Below are 25,409 nucleotides of genomic sequence, written 5' to 3'. Positions count from 1 at the left end.
CCGGAGCTGGATTTGAATCCTTGACTTTTCGCTTCCTCGCCCCCACCCCCACCCCCACCCCATTGCCCCCTGGGATTTTTTGTTTGTTTCAGTTTCTTTACCGCTAAAATTTTCATCTACTTGGAATTTATTTTGGCAGAAGAGGTCAAATTTGGATCTAGCTATTTTTTTAAAAAACTTTAAAAAAAATTGTAGTAAAACACACATAACATGAAGCTTACCATTTTAAACGTGTGTGTGTGTGTGTGTGTGTATGTTTTTGTTCTTGTGTGGGCATGAATGTGTGAATGTATGTAGAGGTTAGAGGTTGACATCAAGTGTTTTCCTCAGTCCCTTTCTCCTTTTTATTTTTAGTTTTTGAGAGAGGAAGATCTCTCACTGAAGCTAGGCTGACTGCCTGGCAAGACTGACTTGGCTAGTGAGCTCCAGGGCCTGTCTGTCTTTACTTCCTCAGCACTGGGATTCTGGCACATACCACTGTGCCTGGTTTTATGTGGATGCTGGGGATTCAAACTCAGGTCCTTAGGCTTACATAGCAAGCACTTTATCGACTGAGCCATTTCCTCAACCTCCATTTTAATCATTTGTTATTTAGGTCTAAAATTCAGTCACATTAATTATGTTTAGGACTTTTTGACCTTTAAGCTGTGCGCTAGATCCCAAATTGTTTTAACTTTCTGTGTCTTGGTTTCCTTCCTGCCAAGTATGAGGAACACCCTCACTAAGTTTTTGTTTGTAGTAGTTTTCTTGTTTTTAAGATAAGGTCTTGATATCCTAGACTTATCTCAAACTCAAAATCTTTCTGCCTCTGCCCTGAGTGCTGGGGTTACAGGTATGTGCCCTGAAGCCCGGCAAGTTTTTATTAGATTGTGAGATAGAAAATGCTCATTGTGTATAAGATGACACTATAAGTGCACAGTAAGGATAGTGGTCAAGAAGGTTTGTACTACTAGCAGGCTTTGTAAGAAGCATATCTGGATCTTCAACTAGATGTGTCCCATACACTATTCATACACGTATGTAGGGTAATCATTCCCCACTGCTTCCTGGTAAAGATTTAGAGAATTGTCATTGCCAACATCAGATAGTTTTGCATCATTTTTGTGTCAACTTTTGCACAAGACTAATATGTGATGTGAGCTTTGGGGAGACGATAAATTCTTTAGACAGATTTAGATCACACAGGAGTTAATAAAAAGGTAAGACCTCTTAATTGTCACATGTCAAGCTTAATGTAGTACACGTGAAGATGGGTGCTTCTGAATATACACCACACCTCTTTTCAGAGCCTTTGAGAAGATTTCCTGTGCTAAGAAAATGTGCAAGCCTTTAATCCTAGCACTCAGGTGGGTCTGGGAGTTCAAGGCCAGACTGGTTCACATAGTGAGTTCCAGACCGACCAGCTGCGGTTATAGGAAGACCATCTCAAAAAAAAAAAAAAGAAAAAGAAAATGTGAGTAATAATTATTATTTGTTGTTCATAAAGGAGTCTAGGTGAGCAAGTGATGTGGTCAAAATGAGAGGGAAAAAAGAAATCACAGGAGAATGATAAGCATTTTGCTTACATTTAAATTTCTGAGAAATGCTACGCTTGAAAATAGCACACCAGTTAATCATAATGCCGTCAATTATTTCAACAAACTGTTTCTATTATTGTTTCTAATAAACAAATAGTATGAAATGATTTTTATTTTATAGTCACCAACTGCATTGCTCTTTAGTTCAGCAAGAAGCTTCCAGGCAGATTTGCAAGAAAGGATGTAGGAACTATCTGAAATAAATCAACTCCTTCTAGCCTTAAAATTCACAATGGCAAATGCTATATTCAGTCACCATCACAAACACGCCTTTCTTATCCATGCAGCCCTAGCTAAATGTGAACTTTAAAAATTGGAAAATCAGGCACTTTTTAGACAGTTTACTCTTTGTTTCATATTTTTTTGGGCTTAAAGAAAAAATTGCCCGAGGAAATACTTCTAGAAGGGGCCCAAGTTCTTAGTTGCAAGTTTAGCCTGTGATATTTTTGTTGTGGGGGGGGGGGAACTGATAGTGACTCTTAAGTATAATTGATTGGCTCTTTTCTTCTAATGTATAGATCATACTTGGTTTCTAAAAAAAATGAGTGATAATAAATTTTCATCATCAAATTATATGTTTGACTCAGGATGTTAGTATAACACCATTGTTATTACTGAATTAGGTAATACATGCTGAGAAGGTGCTGTGGTGGAAATAACACTGGACCTGGGGTTGGGAGGTATGAAGTCTGGAACTTTCCAATATCTCCTGCTTTGAGAAGTGTGATAGGAAAGAGGTGTAGCAGCCACAGGCGTATTCTTCCTTCACTCTCTGCACTCGGCACATTTTCTCAGGGTAACATCACACCCCTTATTCCTATACTGATATCTTCCTACCTAACATTGCCAAGACATTTCTGTGGATCTCAGACCCCCCAGTTGAGTGGTGAACAGACCCTTCACTGGCTGCCCACTGACAGTCTTAAATGAGTGTGTTAGAAACTAACTTCATGGTACCTGTCCTCTCCCACCATTACTCCCTAACCTGTTTTCTATTCCTTTTGACGTGTACTATTTCTGGGCACTCCCCAGGACAGAAGTGCCTCCCTCAGTTCCACCTCTCTTCCTTTCTCCTTACATTGTGTCGTGTATTAGACCGATTGCTATGCTTTGCCAATTTTGCTTTAAAGATGTTTCTCCTGTTGGTAGTTCCTTTCCATTTCAACTGTCTTCTCCTTACTTCCTGTTCTCTGCTGCTCCCCTATGGATCTGTACAGATGTTCCTCCATGGATTCCTCCTGAGATCAGTGCCCAGGGCCAGTGGTGATTCCTCACAGCACTACCCATCCCTCCATCCCAGGATGATTATCCTGCCTACTCTGGCAAGCTCCCAGATACTTGTCCAGAAACTCATTCATAGGTCTCCTCACCCTTTGTCAACAGAGTAGGTATTTTACCATGTTTAGAAGTGTCTGTTTAATCCATGTACATTTTCTTTTGTTTGTCTACCTCTCCCGTTAAACTATGGGTTGCTAGTGGTTACAAATTGAGCCTCACTCATGTCTGTATATTCACTGCCTAGCATGGTATATCTGTCTCAGAAATGACATTTAGAACCTGACTGAGTGTGTGGCTGTGCTGCTGGTTTTCCCTGGATCAGGAAGGCTTGGGAAGGCAGCACACACTGCCTTCCTCCAGCAGCTATGACCTACAGCTGGGCAGCCTTACATGATCTCCAGATTGAGATGTTTTTATTTTTGCTTTGCCCCTATGCTGAGGATAGAAACTAGGGCTTTGCACATGCTAGGCAAGTGTGTGCTTACTGAGCTGCCCAGATTGAGGTTGTTGTTGGGCAGAAGTGCTGAGGTTGAATATTTCAGAAGGATATCAGTGATTTGTACACATATCTATCTGACAGGCATCTCTATGCACTGTGGCTGTTCAGCGGTCTTGTTTTCAAATCGTGAACTAACTAGGGTGGGCACCCACATTGCATTTCTCTACTGTAGTTACTTTCCAAATGTTTCTGTTGACTGCTTCCTACTTTCTCCTCTCTTTAAAGCTTTGATAGTGTCTTCATTCCTCTCTCCTAGCTAACTGGGCCTGCAGGCCATCAGAAGGAATGTCCCTCAGGACTCAGCTTCCACATCTCTGTTCATACCTACTAGCTAGCCTCTCTTGCTATGGAAGGGACCGGCAGTGGTTCTGGGAGGGCCTTCCTCCACCCGAGCTCACAGTTCAGCGCTAGCTACCTCCAGAACTCCTCTCCATCTTCCTGCCCTACAGCTTCAGTTTCCTCTTCCTCAGATTATTCTCATCAGCAGACAAACTGGCTGACATCTCTTCCTTATACCAAGCCTCTTCAGACTCATTCCATTTCTCTGTTCCCCTTTATTTTGATTTGCCTGAACTCCTTGTAACACATTCCTCTCCTTCCATACTCTCTTAAAAGTTTATAGTTGTGGTAAAGTATTGTGACATTTCTAATTGTGTACTTCGGGAATGTTAAGTGCCTCACATTGTGTAACCTCCAGAATTTTTTATCTTGCAAAACTGAAACTGTTTCCATTAAACACTTGGCTCCTAGGGTACTGAATCCGCCTTCGCTTTCTCCTTCTTCAGACTATTCCTCTTAATCTTCATTTCCTGCCTCTGTATGTTGGAGTGTCCCAGGGCTCAGTGCTCCACCTCTGTCTTCCACTTTCACAGTATCCCTCGGTGATCTTTCTAGTTGAGATCTTTTCTGCGCCATTTATATCCTGACAGCTCCCAGAATGTATCCCCTGAGTTTTCCCTTTGAATGTCTCCCTACCTTGCGTCTTCACCTGCCTGCCAAGGTAATGGGCATCTCCATTAACAGCTCTAAAATGACCTTGGCCTGTGGCAGGTGTCTGCCCAGGTTTCCATGCCTGAAGATGAAAACTCCATTCTCTCCTGAGGCAAAATCTGGAGGTGTCACAGCTAGCCACTCTTTTTCTTTCATGCCATATCAGTAAATCCAGTTAACTATGCTTTCAGAAAATGAATTAGTTACTTTTCCTGGTGCTGTGATGAAATACCTGACAAGAATCAGTTTAAGGAAGTAAAGGTTGATTTTGGCATATGGTGAGAGTATGTAATCCATTATGGCAGGGAAGACAGAATAGCAAGAGCAGGAAGCAGCTGGTCACACTGCATCTTCAGTTAGGAAGTGGGTAGTCTAGTAAAACCTCAGTGTTGGTGCTGGCGAGATGGCTCAGTGGTTAAGAGCACTGGCTGCTTTTGCAGAGGACACAGGTTCAATTCCATGGCAGCTAACAACCATCCATAACACCAGTTCCAGGGGATCCAAAATCTTCTGGCTTCCATGGACACTGAACGACACGGTTGCACTTATTTATATGCAGGCTTAACAGTCATACACATTAAAAAGAAAAACCAAAAAACAACTCAATGCCCATCCCCCAGCAACCTACTTCCCCAGCGAGGCTCCATCTTCCAAAGGTTCTACAACTTTCCCCAATAGTGCCACCAGCCTGTGGGGGGCATTCCCCATTAAAACAACAGAAGACATAGCCGGAGTCAAACCATTTATCACCACATCCATCAGTCCATCTGGCACTTCTGCCACTTCCGTCTGGCTCTTCAGTCTAACTACCCTCTTCCCTTCCCTGGGTGGTGGCAGAAGCCCACCACTGTTCCGGCCCTTGCTCCTTAAGTCTGTTGTGAACACACCTCTAGTAAGAGCCCTTCAAAAGGTGAGTCAGACCCTGCTCAGCATACTCCAAGGATTAGAGATGCCAGATTTTTGCAGTGGTTGGAAAGCTCTCTGATTGGCTACTCTGAGATCTCATGAACATCATTTTCTTATTTCTTTACCCATGGTCTCTCTGCCAGAGCCAAACTGTCTTCCCCAGTGACCCTTTGGTATGCCACCCTGCCCCCACCTTAGGGCAGGTCACTGGGTGTTTGCTTTGGGAAAGGTTCTCCCCCCAAGGGTTTCAGGATTCTCTTTGATTCACACTGCTGTTCATGCTGTGAATCCCCTCCTGGTTGTGCTGTTCAAAATCAGCCTCAGGTTGGGGATTTAGCTCAGTGGTAGAGTGCTTGCCTAGCAAGCACAAGGCCCTGGGTTCAGTCCTCAGCTCCTGGGGGACAAAAATCACAGCCTCTCCTCTGTACGCGCCAGCATCCTTTTCTTCTCTGTTTCCTTCTTCAGCACTTGCTGGTATCTAGCATATCAATGTCTGTCCTACCTACTAGGTTGTTTGGGTTGCCTCTTTAGACTGTCCATTATGGAGGGCTGACGTTTTTGATGATGTTGACTGTGCTGATGCTCTGTGTAGAACTATTTCTGACATATAGTAGGTGCGCTGTATTTATCAAGTAACAATGTAGAGAAGTTTTTACAAACAGAAAAATCTGATTAACTGCCCATCTCACTCTTTTTTAGACTTCATTTAAAATTTCAAGGTCTTAATCTATCTAAATGATAACCAAGATGATTTTTAAATTACCTGAAACAAAAATGATATATGTATATACATATATATGAAAAAGTCATAACGACAGTCATTGTTTTGTATGCTATTTATAAAAAAAGACTCCAAGGCAGTCTGTTTTCCAAGAACATACAAATGAAATGATAATTTGTGCTGTGCTGAACATTTTTATAAATAAAATGTCATTAATGATAAGAATTTTCTGTGTTCAAGGAGATTACTATGGATTTTCAGTTAGACATATATCAGCATTTTCTTTCATAGGGGATATTAAATTTAAATGTTATAATAGCTTTAAGTTTTCCAAGTCATATATACTTAGAAATATCACTGGCGATATCTTTGAGCATTTTGTTTTTATAATATTTGTGGTAATGATTGTTTGACTTTTTAAGGAACATATTGGAACAGTCACAGTTTATCAGTGTGTAGCTTTTGAAGTTTTGCTTATTTGAGATTAATCAACTGATGTGAATAACACCATGTGGTAGCAATTATGAATTCCCTATGATTTCTACTTCAAAATGGTGCTATTAATTTCTCTCCTTGTTATGTTTAATGTGAGCCATTATTCGAGTTACTTGAGTAGCAAGTTACTAGTGTATATTAGTCACTTCGGATAAAAGGAAAGATTCGTTCTTTCTCTTGGAACTCTTCTAAGATATGCTTTTCCATGCCCAATTAAAAAGTCTCTGAGGGGGGCTGGAGAAGTGGCTTAGTTATTAAGAACACTGGCTGTTCTTGTAGAGGACCCAGGTTTGGTTCCCAGCACCCACATGGCGGCTCACAATCATCTGTTACTCTAGTTCCAGAGGCTCTGACACCCTTTTCTGACCTTTATGAGCATTGCATGTACAGATATACTTTGCCTACATACGTGCAGGCAAAATACTCATAAAGTAAAAATAAACAATCTTTTAAAAATCTCTTAGAGGGTTAATAGTTTTATCTTTGATGATAGAAGATCTGGCATGCATGGTCTCATCCCTGAGATTATTTACAGTACAATTTTTTGAGAAAGGGAAAAAAAAACCCATAATATTTGATTTTCCCCTAAAAACCCTTTTCTTAAGTAGGAGAAACCAGATCAGTAATAGAAAGAACAGTTTGCAAAAGCTTTGCCTGCACTTGGCCTCTGAAGGGTTAGTACTAACTTTCCCAGGTTTTTTTTTTTTGCCTTTTTCTTTAGAAAGAAAATTGCTGCCCAGCCTGGCCTCAAACTTCTGGCCTCAAGTAATCCTCCTGCTTCCGCTTCCCAAGTAACTGGGACTACATGTGCACGCCACTGCACCCAGCATATTTGCTGTCCTTAGAGTGTATAATGAAAGGATCCATTTAATTGAGGGTTGTGGTCTACTGATGCTTACTAGACTGTTTCATGGTGTATTTGATTTCAGAAGTTTCCAACCAAGGTAAAGATCTTTAATCATTTTATTACATAGGGCTTTTTTGGTTTTTTTCGCCAACCTATTTCCCTATCTTGCATGATTGAAGATCAATATTTCTGTAATCAGCCTTCTTGGTGTATATTATTTCATTCTTGATAACGAGCCAGCAGTAACTCCAGGAGACTACGGAGTTCACAGAGCTCGCTCCTCTGCTTTGCCACCCTCTTGCAGATGTCCAGTCCAGTGGGACAGTGTACGTTTCCTTAGCATCCCTGGGAATCACAGTCTGGCTACGTAATGTCTCGCCTCGCAGCATTTGCCAGATCCCTTAATCACTAGGAATTAGTCTTTCTCTAATAATTATCTGGTAAGAGTCTGTTATCAGCTGCTGAATTTAACCAACACATACTGCTTATTCTTCAAGTGCTTCATCATGTGCTAGTAGAGAAGGACTTCAGGATAGAAATTTCTAGAGACCTCTGTCTTCCCTCTTGCATGCCAAGAACTCCAAACTCTTGCTCTCCCCACTCACCGAGCAGCACCCCAGGCTGTGTTGTACCTGCCAGGCAACCCCAGGGCTCCTCTGCACCTATAGAAACCCCATTCCTACGGTGACCTGAGCCTGTGCCTGCATCTATACTTCTCTCTAGAGCTCTACCTCTGAGCTGTCTGCCTTTTGACACTGTGATTGGTAGGGTAGGAGCTGTGGTGTATTTCCTGAGTCAACTACCATCATTTGAGCTCCAGACACTACTTTCCTTGGTATCATTTCATTTTTTTCCCAACTACAAGGTGCAAGCTAATCAAGTACATTTGGCTGGCGCTGTGAGGAGTTGGGGCACAGATGGACTGACCAGTGGATGGAGCTAGAGAAAACTGTTGAGTATGAATTTAATGGACAGAGAGGCTGTCAGGGTCACTCATTACACAGGAGCATAATTACTTTGGCCAGGCATGGTGTCACACACCTGTAATCCCAGCATTTTGTAAGGGAAGGCAGGAGAACCACAAGTTCAAGGCCAGCCTGGAACAAATACTGAGACATTATCTCAAACAACAACACCATCAATAACAACAACAAAACCCCATATATACATCTATGTATAGAGAGTCAGTAAAAAACAAGTATAATTAGTCTGCTGATATTTTGTATGGAGCACGCCTCATATGCTTCCCAGTTCTCTAACTCTTTGCAGCTCAGACCTTATTTCTTGCTGCCTCATTGGATGTTGTACTGACAATATATTTGTACTGATTCTTTCTAGAGTTCTTTGCTCTGTGCCAGGCAGTGCTGTGAGGGCTTTATGTGTACCACCACATCTAACCCTTTCAAGATAATCAGTGGAGACAGCTACTGATCTTACTCTTGTATTCTGGTTGAAGAAACCAAGGCTTAGGGAAATGATTATTTCCAAGGCACCAGCTGAGAGGTAGGGCTGGGACTTGAACTTAGGCTGTGTGGTGTAAGAACCTGCCTATCCGATCATATCTGACATCCCATCCATTCAGCAATATTCACTAAGCTCTTTCTTTGTGTCAGTGAACAATGCAAAGGTCCTCCCCTCATGGAACATATGTTAGAAGACTGGGAGAGAAAACAAACAAGCATAAAACCATAATCTGTGAATATGCAAGTATCTGTAGGGAGTCGTAACGGGCTGAAGCCTGTAGCTGTACATGGCTGACCAGGGAAACTTCCTGGCTTTTCATATTGGGTGTTTGAAGTGATTTCTTAGTGAATAAGAAAAGAGATACAACTGGGAGCTGGACTCGCTCAAAGCTTTTAGGACTCTGCCTGTTTGACCCTAGCAGCACTAGTAGTTTCATTGGCAGAGTCGGGATTGAATCAGCCACAGCCTCTTCCCCATTGCCTGGAGCCACCCTCCCTTACTCTGGGGCCTTTTAAAACACTACCCCCTGTGGGTGGGTGCTGAATCATGGGGCTGGGCTGCTTGTCTATGTGGAGAGAAGAGAAGGAAGTAAGAAAGTGGGTTATACTGAGGACTTTATGGAGCAGAGGGAGGAAGTTCAGGACAGTAAAAGGACAGACAGATGTTTGCCTACCTAAGTGAAGAGGAATAGCCACTGTTTAGAGAAGGCAAGTGATCCCAGACCATCTCTCTGCCAGGGACTGGGGCAGTGATCTCAAGAGGAGCCGCAGTAAGAGGGGGGAACTCCCCCACCCCCCAGACCCAAGCAGCCTTCCACCATATTAAGAGGTAGCAGGTTCCATGCCCATGGGTGAACCAGGGCTTCTGACTTACATGTGATAGAGACATGCCTCACCCAGCTATTGATGACTTACATGTGATGGACACACATCTCACCCAGCCATCCAGACATCATGGCTGGTGCTGACACAGTAGTTCTTTTCTATCTAGTTTTTAACTTTTTGTGTTTCAATTACCCATGGTCAGCAGTGTTCCAAACAGTGTTTGTCTTACCGCTCAAGAGAGAGGACATCATCATGACTTTGATTCCAGTCTATTGTTATAATTATTCTGCTTTATCGTTTGTTACTGTTATTCTCTTGTTTTGCCTAGTTGGTAACTTCATCACAGGCATGAAGGTAAAGGACAAAACAGCATGGGGTGGGTTCAGCACTTTGTGTTCTTCAGGCCTCCCCTGGGAGTCTTGGGCTGTAACTCTCAGACAAGGAAAATTACTGCTTCTGAAGTTAAATGTACATTGTAATGTGTTTACATTTGATCTTCCTGAAACTGGCCATGATACTGACTTCCAACATTAGGCCTTTTCTTCTGACCAACCAGCAAGATGCGGCACACGAGGTTCCCAGCTATCCTGGCCCATCAGAGCTTGTACATCCTGGGCTTCTGGCGGGTGTGAACTCAGGATGTTATTGCTGGCGCGTGGGGCCTTCATCCAGTTCCTCATGAGCCACCTCTTTCCTTTTTTATACAAAAACAGCCATGTCTCCCTCCAGTTGTGCTGACTGCACACCAGATTCCCTGCACTGTTTTTCTACCCTACCCTGCTTATTTTTATTCATTTGACCACTTTATTTTAAGGATTTGCAAAGCTTATTTTGGCAGCGGTGATACTTACTGTTTTATTTCTGGCTGCGTGACTTTTGTGTGACTACTTCGATTAAGTAGCAGACATGGGCAGACATGTTTTAGGGGTTCTGATTTGCTGTCTGAGTGTGTTTGTCCAGAGCTGAGGTAGATGCCATTCCTCAACTCAGTGGGTTTCCAGCTAGAAGGACAGTTGCCTGCTTAGGCTGGGTAGAGGACAAAGGTACCCATGACACGTGTTTCTGTTTTTGGAAAACGGGTTAGGGACCTGGCCAGAAATCACATACTTTTGGTACAAGGCTGTAGAATGCTTTTTGTCTGCTGACCAGGCCCCAGAAAGGGGCCAATTATTTTCTTTTTTTCTTTTGACAAGATACATTCATAGACAGTTGATCTTCTCAGTATTGCAGTCCTGTAAGGCCGAGTCAGAATGTTCAAGGAAGGCTTTGGTGGCATACTTGTCAGACTTGGTGTCTTGGTTCTGCTGTTTACTAGTCTCCACATAACTGAGAATTGCAGCGGTATCTGCCTTACCTGGTTCTGGTTACAGAGGAAGAAAGGGATGGTATAGAAATGCTCAGTCTTTCATTTGGTAAAGTACAAGCATTGGTAGGTGTTGAGTTCAATCCCCAGCAACCACAGTAAAAGGGGGGAGGTGGCAGAAACAGAAGGATCCCCAGAGCTTGGTGGCCAGAGTTTAGCCAAATCAGTGGAGGGGGATAGGGGGAGGAGGGGCGCGCAGTCAATCCTGTCTCAAAAAATAAGGTGGAGAGCAATTGAGGAAGACACCTGGCATTAAACTCTGGTCCTTGATGATTTCTCCATATAATAAGAGTGAGAGGCATTTCCCAGTGTCCATGCCATGTGGCTTATGCCTGCCTTTAATCTAGCTCCACGGGATCAAATGCCATCTTATGGCCTCTGAGGGCACCCACTAGGGCAGATGGATATATGAGGAATGCATGTCCTTAGCCTAGCTACCATGCTTCCCTTCCAATCTAGTTAAGAACACACATTCCTGCCACCAACTGCACCCTCTCTTCTGTCCCAAGGATGAGTCTGCTGCACCTCTCTTAGACTCCTGAGGACTGGTTTTGAGAATCTTGTAAGTTTATAGAATATCTGCACATGGGCTCAGAAGCTTTTCCAAGACCTAGTTAAGCACATATCAGTTTGCCTGTACGGGCATGGCGTGCATGCGCGGACACACACACACACACACACACACAAGAAAAAAAATTTCCTATGACCATGGCCATTCAAAATATGCAAAACTCCATTCCTGCGCAGATTTTTGTTGCCCTGATTGTATTAGAAGCTTGCTGAGAAGGACATGGGAGCAAAAATCAGATCTTTCAACAGCTAACTCTGATTTGGGCATTGTTTTTGTCCCCACATTAGGATCCTAGTAAGGTGCTTTTGGGGTTCAACCTGGTCTCCTCCTGACTGGGTTTCTACACCTGGGACAGTGCCTACTGTTGAGACTTGGTATAGGTGGAGAAGGCTAGGCAGGGCTGCTCATCTCTTCCTGGAAATCCCTGGAGAGTATGGGGGCATCACTTGGATGCCTTGAGAGTCTCTGTGGTAGACTCTCCACTGTTTCCAGCCATGAGTCCTGGGATTTAGGATTCTTAAAAAAAATTGCAAGTGATCCTAGTGTGCCAACCGGCTGAAAATGCTAGGCAGGAATTTAACTTAGGAAAATGGAGTCATTGATATTTTCATGTATTATACATACACACACATATACACACATATACATACATACATACATACATATATGTGTATTTTGGTTTTTTGAAACAGGGTCTCCCTATAACCCCAGCTGGCCTAGAACTTACTATGTAGACCAGGCTGACCTCAATCCCATAGAGATCTGCTTGTCTCTCCCTCTCAAGTGCTGGGATTAAAGGTATACATGGCCATGGCTCATGTATTTATAATAGCATTAAATAACAACCTCCTCCCCAATACTTTATCCATATTCATCTATATTTTCTAAAAGCTTATTTATCTTGAATGACTCAGGTATTGAACTGGTTCTTTTTCCAGTTTGAACTCTCTGATTTTGGTCGTCATTCAGGATCAATATATGAATTGCTATCTTAACCTTTGCTTGGTACCTAGACCTCTTGTTCTTTCTGTTTCCTGAGTTGGAGAACCTTCATTGCTCAGATTTCAGGGTGTCTGATCCTTACATCATTAGTGAGATGGGCATGGTGGCAACTCTCTGCCCTCCTGTGCCTTCGATTACACCTGAGTTCTAAATTGACTCCTCCCCTTCCTCTCTCCTTTCCTTCCCCACCCCACAGGCTCTGGCTATGTAGCCCCAGTAGACCACCACTCTTCATCTTCCTATCTGTTTCCTGAGTGCTGGGATTCAGGCATCCACACCTAGTTCCCTGTCCCTGCCTCTGTCCCCATCCCTGTGTCTGTCCCTCTCCCTCTCCCTCTCCCTCTCTGTGCCTCTTTCCCTCCCTCCCTTGTTTTTGTATAATTTTGTTTTGGGGGGCTTTATGAGACAGGGTCTCCTTGTAGCCCCAGCTGGCCTGGAACTCATTTTGTAGATCAGCCTGGCCTTGAACTCAGAGAGATCCACCTGCCTCTGCCTCCCAAGTGCTAGGACTAAAGACGTGTACCACCACACCTGGCTATATTTTATTATATGTGTATGAGTATATTGTCTGCATGTATGTAAGTGCACCCGTTTCATGGAATGCTTGTGGAGGTCAGAAGAGGGCATCAGATCCCATGGAACTGGAGTTATGGACAGTTGTTAGCGGCCAGGTGAGTGCTGGGAACTGAACCCTGTCCTCTACGAGAGTAATTAGTGCTCTTAACCACTGAGCCATCTCTCCAGCCACCCTCCTTTGTTTTATTAGTTTTGGGATAATAGAAAACATTTTTGGCATTCCCCCATTATTTGTAACTGAGTCTTCCATTTCATACTATCCAAGTCCAGATGTCTGAATGCAGACTTCCCCTTTCTTCTGGATAACTGATGATTTGTACTTGAGCTTATATAAAGCACAGAGAAGCAGACAGACTCATTTTTTTTGTAGTCTCTTCCTGTCTTCCAGTAACAAACTTAAGACTTAAATAATAAAATTCAGAGACACATAGAAAAAACAAGTTATATATTTGAAGACCCATGTTACAAGACAAAGCATCTTTGTAGGCTTGCTATAGTTAGCAATTCAGGCCAGGGTTTCTACTTACCAAGGCTTGGTGTAGTCACTTCCAGGATTAAGTCCAACAGCTGACCTTGTTTTCAGCATTTTTGTGTTCATAAATGAGGAGCAATTGTCTTTCCGTCTAGGCTTGCACACAGATCATGATAACTGTATTCTGGTTGAATTTAAGACAAATGAAAAATGCAGAGAAGAATATTTCTAATGATATAGTTATGGTGCACATCCTTCCTGGTCTTCTTGGCATTGTTTCATGAAGAAAGGTGGTCTCCTCAGGGGAGCACAGTCAAGCTGTAAAATTACCTCTGTACCTGGTCTGTGACCCAAACCTTCTTAGCCTGCTTCCTCATCTGTAGGCTGCAGGCAGTGCTGTTCTGTGCAAGTTTTGAATGAGGTGCTTGCTTCGTGCTGGACAGACTTCATCAGCTACATTTGTTCTCCTTACAGCCTAGCTCTTCATTTAAACCATATACATGTTTTTTAGATTTAATTCTTATATTTAAATGTGTGTGTATGTGTGTGTGTGCGTGCGTGCGCGTGTGTGTCTTTGTTGGGTATGGACTTGTGAGCGCAAGGGCCCACAGAGGCCAGAAGAGGATATTGGATATCCAGGAGCCCTAGAGCTGGAGTTTCAGGCTGTTGTGAGCCCCCCAGCATGGGTGCTAGGAATCAAGTTGAGGACCTCTGCAAGAGCAGTAAGTGTTCTTAACCACTGAACCACCATTCCAACCCCTGATTTAGAATATATTTAAGAGTATACTTTGGGGTATCCTTGACCTATGGTTCATTCTGAGCTTGCCTTCTCTTCCTTTTAAATGTTTAAACTCCTTTGAATGTGTGTGTGTTTGTTTTGAATTTCTGAAATCATATTCTTAGAAAATGTTGATGAATGTGTAAATAGTTCAACATGTAGTTAATAACCCAGCAGAGTCTCTTTTTGTTTTAATTTCGTTTCCACAATGCTGGTTGAGGTAGCATTTTTGTACAGGCATTGGGAGAGTCTGTCTAGGTTGTGTGTTGTTTATCTACCTTCTCATGTAGAATCTGTACCAAAAACCCAGAATGACAGGGACCCATGACACAGGCAACTTGCCACTAACCCAGTGCACATGGAGATCTGTTTATTTGGCAGGTAGGGTAGGCCTGGTCAACAATACCCACTGTCAACAGCTTAGAACTTTACTTGTAATGCGTATCTTGACTTCTTTCAAAAAGGGATTCCTGAGAAACTACACACAGAATAGACAATTAAAATAGCAGTTTGGGTTGGGTGGTAGAGTAGTTGCTTAGCATTCACTGGGCCCTGACTTTGTTCTCTAGCTCTGCATAAAAACACAAACTGGATGTGAAGGCACATACCTGTAAACCCGTCCGGAAGATCAGAAGTTCAAGTCTGTCCTCTGCTACATAGAGTTCAAGAAGCTCAACATGGGCTACATCAGACCCTGACTCAAAACCGAATGAACAAGAAACCTGTAGCATACCACAGGCATATAATCAAACAATAACAGTGGAGGCTGAGAAAGGAGGATGTTGAGTTCCAGGCCGTCCTGAGCTACACAGTAAGAGCCTTTCTCTAAAAGGGAAGCAGCAACAACACCCACAAACCAAGAAAACAGACAGAAGAGCTTAAGAGATTAGACACCCTTTTAAATGAGGGGAATTGAGGTTTTAGGAGGTATACCTCCTTTTCCCTCTGCATGAACCCCAGCTTTGCAGAGGCCCTTGCCGTGGCCCTATCTGCCGGGTACAGGTCAGTAACGGTAGGAAGAAAAAATGCTGAACTTTGCCCCAAACCTGGAGATTGTGGAGGAACAGATAAGGGAGGAAAACAAACTAGTCTGTCCTGTAAGCAGCCCTGGAAACTGGCTGCACTGCACGGCTGTACCTGTGAACTTCAGTGGGATTTTTCTGAGTTGAACTGGGAAGAAACAGCATGGCGGTACATGCTGCCTGGGCAGATTTCCAGCTGCGTAGCATGTGCAGATCCTCATGTCTTTGTTTTTTTTGTTTTTTTTTTTTTTTTCTTTCTGTTTTGGTCCTAACCAGTTATTTATGAAAAGAAGCTTGTTTTAGCTTTCTTTTTAATGGTAGGGTTTTGACAGCCTCTTTGCTCTTTCTAATTGAAGTGTAAATTCATTATATAAAATCAGAATATCCATAGGAAGACTGTTTTAGAAAGATTTTAGATGTAGGTTTACACACGTGCAGATTTGCATATTTTAATGTGTATGTGTATTAGCTATCATTTTTATTTGACAATGTATATATTCAAGCCTTTGAAGGTACAAAAGATCTAGAGTGAGAGGTCACCTCCCATGCTTGTCCATCTAGCCAGAACCTTTGTCTACAAAGTACAGCTTTTAGCAGTTTCTTGTATAACTCCTGAGAAATAATGTGTAGTTAAGTAACTCTGTGAGCATCCACCAAAGAACACAAGTGCCATGTGCTCAGTTTTACCTGGCTTTTTTTTAAACCAACACTGGCAGTGTATCTTGAGGATTTTTGTCTATCAGCCCATAGAGAGTTCCTTTGTTCATTGATGACTACTGCACAGTATGGTGTCCCATTACAGAATGTGTTCTAGGAAGTGGACTTGTGATCACATTCATATTTACTAATTGACTTAATCTTAGTGGCATTTATGATATTTGTTAATTAATTTTGGATATTTAGCTAGCCTCCTGATACTTAAATTGCTTTCTATTTTGTACTGTTTCAAACTCTGCTGAAAAATATCTCATTTATATGTCTATATTTGGAGATGGAAAAAGATTGTTAGGTTGAAGTGTGTATATATATGTGTGTGTGTAAACTTTATTGTATATATTAAGATATGCAACCTGATATTTTAATATATATACATGTGTAATAATACATTATGAAACCATAACTGTCATTGAGCAAATTAAGTTATTTGTCATTTTGCATCATTGCCCTTGTGTGTGTGCGGGGGGGAGTACCTAAATCCTCTCTTAGCAAATCTCCAGTACACAATATTCTTTTTAAAAATTTTTATTTGATTCATTGATTGGTTGATTTGTGTGTGTGTGTGTGTGTGCGCATGCCACAGTGTACATATAGAAGTGAGAAGATTACTTTTGGGAGTCAGTTCTCTCCTTCTATCATGTGGATCCCATGGATTGAACCTAGGTTTGTCAGGCTTGGTAGCAAGCTCTTTTATCTGCTGAGCCATCCCCCAGAATATTGGGATAGTAGGAATGCCTGGCATCTGCCACTGTGCTCCTGTGTGGGTGAGAGGAAAACTTGTAAAAGTCTATTCTCTTCTTCTACCATATGGGTTCTGGGGGTAGAACTCAGGTCTTCAAGCTTGGAGGTGAGTGCTAACCCACTGAGCCATCTCTCTAGCACTGGTATTCAGTGTTCTTAATATTAACTGGTGCCCCAAGCTCTAAATCCTTCTCCAGACGCACTCATCCTACGTAACTACAACTCTCTATTGTTGGACCTAGCCTTCTGTTTCTCCTTGCCCTCAGTAGTGTTTCAATAGATTCTTTAAAATGTCATCATTTAAAAGCCCTTTATTGACCATGCCCTCAGCACTGCAGGGTCTGTGTCAGACTGATAGTCATTAATGTAATAGGTAAGAAATATCATCCATGGTTGTCATTTGTGTTGCTCTAATTTAAATATGGTTGGTCATTTTTGTCCTCATGCTTAAGAGCCATTTGTGCTCCCTTTTCTATGAGCTACTCTCCTCCTGCCCCCCAACTGGTTTGAGTGGTAGTGCTAGAGATTGAACCAAGGACCTCACACACACCAGGCAAACATTCTAATGCTGGGCTATGTCCCCAGCCCCAGTCTTACTGACAATAACAGCTCTTTATATTCTTATAAGCTTCATCTGTTAGGCTTGTGAATTGAAGGATGACCTCCCTTGTCTCTTCTCATTTATGCTTGGGGTGGAGTTATTTTTTGTTTTGTCATAAGTTTTGCTTCCATGTGTCAGGTTCACCCTCCGTCTTCAAACCTTCCACAGGAAGTTCTAAGCTTTTGAGCACCAAGTTCCCAGGTGTCATCTTGTTACTATTATTGCTTCATTTTTCACAACTGTTTTATTCATCTAGAATTTGTGTGGGGCCAACAAGATGACTCAGCATGTAAAGGGGCCTGTGGCAAAAGCCCAGTGACCTGAGTTCCAGTCCCAAAACCTGTGTGAAGATGGAAGGAGAGAACCAGCATCCTAAGTTGTCCTCTGTTTTCTCCATGTGTGCTGTGACCTGCATGTACCCTCACACACACATCATATGTACACACAATAATAAAAAATAAACAGGTAAATAATTTTTTTTAAAAAGGATCTTGTTTTTAAGGCTGCCGTGGGGATGGGAGGCGAGGTGGTTGGTCAGCCTCTTTTACAGGCGCTATGTAGTTTTCTCAGACAACTCTGCTAACCTCACTTTTTTCTTGGTTTGAAATTGCACCTTTGTTGCATACTTGATTTCATTGTGTGTAGCTTCAACCCATTTCCCATCTTTGTCATTGTTCCGTTGACTTTCCCGTGCATCCACTGACTGACTGCTAATGGTTTTTCAGATGTCTAGAGAGCAGGTCCCTTATAGCGCCTCCTTCTAGACAGACACTGCCTTGATTTTACACTGTTTTACTGTGTGAGCTTAGAGGAATTAGAACAAATCCAAGAAGTATTTTTAAAGTTAGGGTCACATTAAATTATGTGGATATAACTTAGAATTGATACCTTTTTGATGTTGAGTCTCTTTTTTTTCCTTTTGAGTCTCATTTGAAATCATGGAATACCTTTTTAATTGCCATAACTTTCCTGTTGCATTTAAAATTTTCTTCGTACACTTTGCCTTTTCTTTAAGGTTTTGTGTCAGGTAACCCCAGCCCCTTCCATTCTAGCATGCGTTCACAGCCTCTCAGATTCCTCCTGTGTCTTTCTTAAGTTCTCAGGCAGTTTTGCAGGATGTTGATATGATTGGATTATCCAGGAAAAGCCACATTATCAGCAAATGATGATAATTCTCTTTTCTACTTTTGTGTTTTCTTTGTTCATCTCATCACCTAATAACTCCAGAAGAACGCTAACTATCGGTAGTAATTAGAGTAGTGATAGCTATCTAGACTCAATGGTAACATTTCTAACAGTTCCTGAGTCAGCAAGTAAATAAAATCATTATTCTCTCTCTTATATGCCCGTATGTGTGCGCATATGTGTATGTGCATGCCTATGTATATTAGGTGAGATATGTGTGTGTGTATATAATATATATATGAAACCTATACTCCTTTTGTTAAGCAACTTATTAAAATGAATCTGTTCTAAAAATGACATATGAATATAAATGAACCACTGAGTAAAGTTCCTTAATTGTAAGCTGAAAATGGTTGATTTTATGTTATAAAATACCATAAAGTATATAGAAAGGTATATAAAATATGCTTTAATAAGTTGTTGTAGTATTTGTCAAATAGCTATTAATTATCCTGTGGGTGAGCATACGTCATTTCTTTTGGCTATATTTACATGATAAATTATTTTAATAATAGAGCATACTTATGTTACTAAAATTAATCCACCTTATTTGTAATTGATCTCTTGATGCGCTGAGTTCTGCTTGTTAATTTTAAGATTTATGTCACTATTTAAAACAGATGCATGTTAGTCTTCCTTTCTGTGCCTTCTTAGTTGGTAACAGAGTAACATTATATTAGACTTCTCTTTTAAAATAAAAACTTGAGACTTTCCCCCTTTTTGTATGGGTTGGAATAGTTTAAATATTTTCAGAATTTTTCCTTAAATGTTTGTCACAGTTCCCCCCTGAGGCTCCCTAGTCCCCTTTCTGTTTATTGATGTGGTCATGTATTTGAAGGACAATTAGAGAAGGTAGTGCCTTGACTTCAGGTTATCTATTGTGTTGATCTTTTTATGTTTTCTGCCCCTGCCCTGTTGGCCAGCAAATGGCTTCTCAGGTCTGTATTGTATATTGTGTACTGACCATCTTCAGTTTCTCCTGTTCTAAGCCCTCCTGGTGCAGCGAGCCGTGGTCTGTTATCCTTGTATTCAAGAGTGGCAGCTCTTTCCTGCATTCAGCACTTTATGCTATTTTACAGCTATGTGTACCATTCCCACGTTTGTCTGTTAAGGATATTGTGTCATTTTGTTGTTGGGGTGGTGACCCCACTGTAAATAGTGCTGTGCATTTACATTGCTCTGAAGGTCATTACCCCTGTCTTTGTACTCTTGGACAGTGAACTCCTCTTTTACTAATGATTGGCAGACACAGTGTTGGTCCTTAATAGACACAATCGATTTACCATGGGCTTCTGCATTGTAGCTACTCAGTAATTCTGGTGAATGAAATCATTTGTTTAGTAGTATGTGCCTATTTGCAGAATATATAAAAGACGTTCTTTCTGTGTCAGAGTTGAAGTCCAGCTGGAGAATGAATATGTATTATGAATGCAAAATTGAATTAGTGATTATGGAAGTTACACATATTCTTATGTATTAAAGAATAAAGTTTTACTTTGTTGCCCAAGATATTTTCAAAATAGAATAAAAATGTTCTCTATTTGTAGTCATGTTTAGAAATTCAGATTAGAAAACTGAAATCAGCATTTTTGTTTTCCTTAACCATGTGTTTTTGAATTTGCCTAACAAATAGAAATAACAACAGAGGTACAAAAATGATAATGTTGATGTAAATGTAGGTTATAATATTTAAAGCAGCGTTCATGGTTGGGAACCTCACTGAAAATGTTGAACATGTACTGACAGAGTATTCTTTCCCTTTCTCATAGATTTATCTAAAAACAGACTGGTTGAAGTGCCCATGGAATTATGCCACTTCGTGTCACTGGAAATTCTTAATCTGTACCACAATTGCATCCGAGTCATTCCCGAGGCCATTGCTAACTTGCAGGTGCTGACCTACTTAAACCTGAGGTACGGTTAATGATAGCAGCTCTAGTCACACTCTGTCAGTGACAAGTGCAGAACTTTATGCCTTCCTTTCTGTCACCTTTCTTCTTTGCAATTTCCAGTCACTCTTGCAAGTAAATCACAGAGATCACTGAAAAATGCCTTTCGTCACAAATTTGCAGTACCTTTAATATTGTTCTTGTGGTAGACTTCCCCAAATGCCAACAAGACAAGATTTTTAAGGCAGTGATTTACATAGCATCATTTATACTCTTTGATTGGTGTGCATAAGGTTGTTGGTATACTGTCTTAAGGAATTCATATATATTTTGAAGGAGGAAGGGAAATGAATGGGAATTAGGACAGATCAAGAAAAAAAAAGGGGAAGAGGCCTTGGTCTTTGTAGGTTATTGGTACCATTGGCCTTTGCTACTGAGTACCGCTTGTGTCTGGTCACCCCTACAAGTCACCTTAAGAAAACTGGAGAGGACCACTGAGCTACTATAGCCAGTTTGCTGTGTTATTTCCCTTAAATTAGGTCAGTGTTTACTGTTTGCTGTTCTAATTTGGTTTCTGTTACTGGGATAAAGAGTTTATTTCAGCTTATAGTCCTTCATCTAGAGAAGCCAGGACAGGAACTTGTGGCAGGAACCTGGAGGCAGGAACTGAAGCACAGACCATGGAGGAGTGCTGCTTACTAGCTTGCTCCTCTGGCCTGTGCTCAGCCTGCTTTCTTTCTTTTCTTTCATTTAAAGAAAAATATTTTATTATTTTCATTTTATGTGTATGAATGTATTACCTGCATGTATATAAATGCAACTGTGTTGTATCATGTAGTGCCTAAAGAGGTCAGAAGAAAGCATCAGATCCCCTGGAACTGGAGTTACAGGTGGTTGTTAGCTGCCATGTGGGTGCTGGAAACTGAACCCCAGTCCTGTGCAAGAGCAGCCATGCTCTTAACTGCTGAGCCATCTCTCCAGCCCCAGTCTGCTTTCTTATACAACCCAAGACCACCTGCCTAGGAATGGCACCACCCACAGTGGGCTGGGCCCTCCCACATCACTCAATAGTCAAGAAAATGCCTCACAGACATGGCCACAGGTCAGTCCTATAGAGGAAATTCCCCAGTTGAGGGTCCCTCTTCCCATGTTGACAACTGATGCTATCTAGCACAATGGTTTAGCTAACTAATTGACTCATTAAGCATAACAGTGAAACAACTTTACTATGAGGAAAATCCATTCCTTTAAGGGCTTGGCTTTAGACTTTACAGCAGGCTGCTTTGGTCAAATTCTGGTTCCTTGTCTCCTAAATACTTGTCTCACATTTGGGATTTCTGGGGAGAGGGGAGCTATTTGATCTTATCTATGTCAATAAAGACAAGGGCTTAAGTACCAATGGAATCTTTTCTTATGCTGAGGGCCTCATCTTGGTATGTAAAAGATATCACCTAAAAGCAAGACTTGTGCTGCATAACAATTTAAAAGTCCAAATTTCCAAAAAACCAAATGCAGCAACTCTTGATAACATGATAATTCTAGTGAGCTTTTTTGTTCTTTGGTTTTCCTGTTTGTTTTAGTTGGCTACTGAGAATGGAAAAGAAAAAGGTTTAAAGGGACCGTTAACCCAGCTAGAAGTTTTACTTTCCGTCTAGTTTAATTTCATGATTACCTCTCTTTTCACATTGGTTTTGGTGACTTTTTTTCTGTTTTCCTTTCCTCACATTTTCTACTTTGAATGTTACTATGAGTAAGACCAGTTCTCTTGCATTGAATTATGGGCTCTTTGAAGAAAGTTGATAAGGAAAAAATTAAAGCATGTCTCTTACCATATAAGGATATATAAAATACAAATTAAAAAAATTATTCCATTTTAAATTTATTTTGTGTGGGGCACATGTGTGGAGGTCAGAGTGTTGGGAGACCCTGCTGCTAAGTTTGCAGTCCACCATGTCCAGATAGCTCTAAGGAGCTCGGTGCTATATGGAGGACTCCCTTTCTCAGCAGGGTCTTCCTGCTCTCTGCCTGACCTTATCTGGAAAGTGCCTCCAAGCACAGATGCCTGGCCTTATTTGGAACATGGCCTTTGGCATAGTTACCTGCAATAAACTGCCCCCAGGTTTTTTCTATATAATAATTAGGCATTGCCCTATAGCCAGATGATAGGATCCCCCTACCACATGTAAATAAAGCATACTATGAACACCTATCAGCTGAAGCTTTGGCTACCACCTCCACCCTATATTTTTCCCTGACCCCCACTGAGTAAACGAGCTGTATCACTGAATATGACTCCTGGAGGATCTTTTCCGTCTGTGCTCACTGGCCGTCCTCACCCCGTTCTGCTCCTTTTGTTCTTGTGGGTCTGTGGCCCATGGCCCATGAGGGGAGGGAGAGACCCACAGCTGGCACCCAACAGAGCACAACTTGTTGTGGTCAGTTCTCTCCTACCTTGTGGGTTCTAGGGATTAAATTTGGCTCCTCAAACTTGGTGGCCAGTGTCTTTACCTACTGAGCCATCTTGCCAGCCAAAATGTATATTATTTTTTGCCATTGCCTATAGAATTAACTGTTTGGTTATGAATGTGTAAACAAAATGGTGATGAAGGCAAGTTGTAAAGAAATCAGGAAAAGTAATTTTATGTTATTTAATTACTACTCTTCTAATTCCTATTTGATTAGTGATTTAGGAACTACATAGTCTAGCTACTGCTCCTTTGAACTTGAGGTATTTCTCAATTTGGGAACAATTTAGGTAGAATGCAGCACGGTCCTTGTCTGAAAGTTTTAGTCATAGTTTCAGAAATGGTAGGTTTGCCATGTCTGCTTACCTACACATATGTAGTAGTATGCAGACAACACTATTAGCATGTTATATGTGATATCATACACAGGAGAGTGTTGTCTATGTAAGGTCTCCCTGTCATTAAACTCCTAGACTCTAAATAGCTTCCATCTGGCAACCAGAAGAACTCAGAATGTCAAACTTGCAAAAACAGCTTTAGCAACAGGAGGGTTCATCATGCATTCATTCATTCATTCATTTATTCATGTGCATACATGCACATGCAGAGGTCAAAAGGCAGCTTGCATGAGTCAGGTCTTCCCTTCCACTATGTTGGTCTTGGATATCGAACTCAAGTTGCCAAGTTGCCAGTTGCCAAGTTGCCAGGCTTGGCAGGAAGCAGCCTTACCCACTAAGTTATCTGGATGGTCTGGGTTTGTCTACTTTTATAAACAGCTCAAAGCATTTCTTTTCTATAGAACTCAGGTTCCTACCACTATTTCTGTTAGTTAGGAAGAAAGACTTGTTAGATAAAGCAGTGTGAAGAAACTGCCTTTTAAGTTTTCCCAGATTTCATGTTTCTGTATTTCAAGTTGAAACCCAGATTCATGTTGTTTTTGTTTTCTGTTTCATTTTGCTTTGTTTTGTTTTTGTGGTGCTGGGGAATCAAACCCAGGGCATCATGCATGGAAAGCTTCTGCTATTCTGAAGAGCTTCACCTTCAGCCCCATTCTGCTGTATTTAAAAAATTCCCACCTCTTAATAAATCACATGCAGGAATTGCTAATTTTGTACATTCTAAAATAGGAGAGATACTGTATAAAGATACTTTGAATCATTCAAAGTTGATTACATCCGCTGGGAAATATTTATGTTCCAACAGTATAAACAGTCATAAATATTTGATGATGGTCTTGGTAATGATGGTGATGATAGTGGTGTGGATGGGGGCTGGGTTTGTAGCCGCTCACCCAGGTTCTTGAATGTCATGCTTTCGTGTTATCTTGAACCTCAAATGGCTGTTTTGGTGCTAAGGACCCTCATGTCTTAGTCAAGAGGTGGGCTTACTTAACACATGGAAAAAAATCTTCACTATGACATGCCTTATAAAACATGAAAATGTGTTCTACATTTTCTCACATGATGGAAATGTTTTATTTGTGGAAAATATTGATTTATTCCTGTTGGTATAACCTGTGTTTGAAGGATCTAGGCTTTTAAACTTTGCTTCTTGGTGTTTACAACCAAAAGTTATGTTGGTTTAGTATATGTGCCACTGTGTGTCTTCCTGTTATAAAGTATCTCAGTCAAGAAATGTGGCCAAGAGCAATAAAAATGATTAAGCAACCTTGTTCCTATATAGGAACAAACACTTTGAACCTGAACCACACAGGAAAGCTTAAAATCTATTTTAAATTGTTGGAAAGGTGGTTGTTTATGGAGTTCATGCAGAAAGCAAAGCTTAGGAAAATAGAGTAGCCCAGAGGATCCGGGGACTTGGCAACTGTTAAGAGTGTTGTGAATCTAAGAATAGGGACCTTAGTGTAGCAGCAGTCTTACCTCAGAGAAGCTCAGGGATAGGGGCTGTCAGGAAGTGAAGTTCTTTACAGTGTTTAATCAGACTGCTTTCAGAACTTGGGTGCTTTTATTTTTCTCAGGGGAAACACACCTGGCCAGGCCTGCTCTGTTCTTCAGAAGCCCCTTTGTGCCCCAGCTGTTTTGTTGGGGTCCTGAGTCTTTGCCTGTGAAGAAGAGGGTTTACTCTTGCACAGAATGTTATCACACTATAAAAGGAATGCGCTTTGGCTGCGTTCTCTGCCGCCTGGTATCCTTTTGGGCTGCCGAACAATGTGCAAAAGAGCCAACTTCCTGATGGTCATATAATCTGTAGCCCCACATTCTTTTGGAACTCATTCTGAGAAATAATCTTTAATCCTCAGAACACTGGCTCTCTTATTTGAGGGATCCTGCACGCTAGGGCCGCCTTAGAAAGCACAGATGTTTCATTTGTTATTGTGAACCAAAAATTAGTTCTCGTTCTTTTCTAGCCTTGCAGTGCCATTTCTAGTGAAGGTTCCTATGGTACAATAGTGTTTCTTCTCTGTA

At 41.4% G+C, this 25,409-nt stretch overlaps 1 protein-coding gene across 1 annotated transcript in view; it reads left to right on the top strand.

The window, feature by feature from the left end:
- Positions 1-25,409, top strand: part of Lrch1 (leucine rich repeats and calponin homology domain containing 1) — a 206,013-nt gene that overhangs the window by 81,562 nt on the left and 99,042 nt on the right. Inside the window, exon 2 of the mRNA XM_029559249.1 lies at positions 20,399-20,543. Coding sequence (XP_029415109.1) covers positions 20,399-20,543 — 145 coding nt within the window. The remainder of the gene's footprint in view (positions 1-20,398; positions 20,544-25,409) is intronic.

This window comes from Nannospalax galili, unplaced genomic scaffold (assembly GCF_000622305.1).
Source record: "Nannospalax galili isolate Female #2095 unplaced genomic scaffold, S.galili_v1.0 scaffold388, whole genome shotgun sequence".
Taxonomy (NCBI): Eukaryota; Metazoa; Chordata; class Mammalia; order Rodentia; family Spalacidae; genus Nannospalax; species Nannospalax galili.
This window is presented reverse-complemented; position numbering and strand designations above follow the sequence as displayed.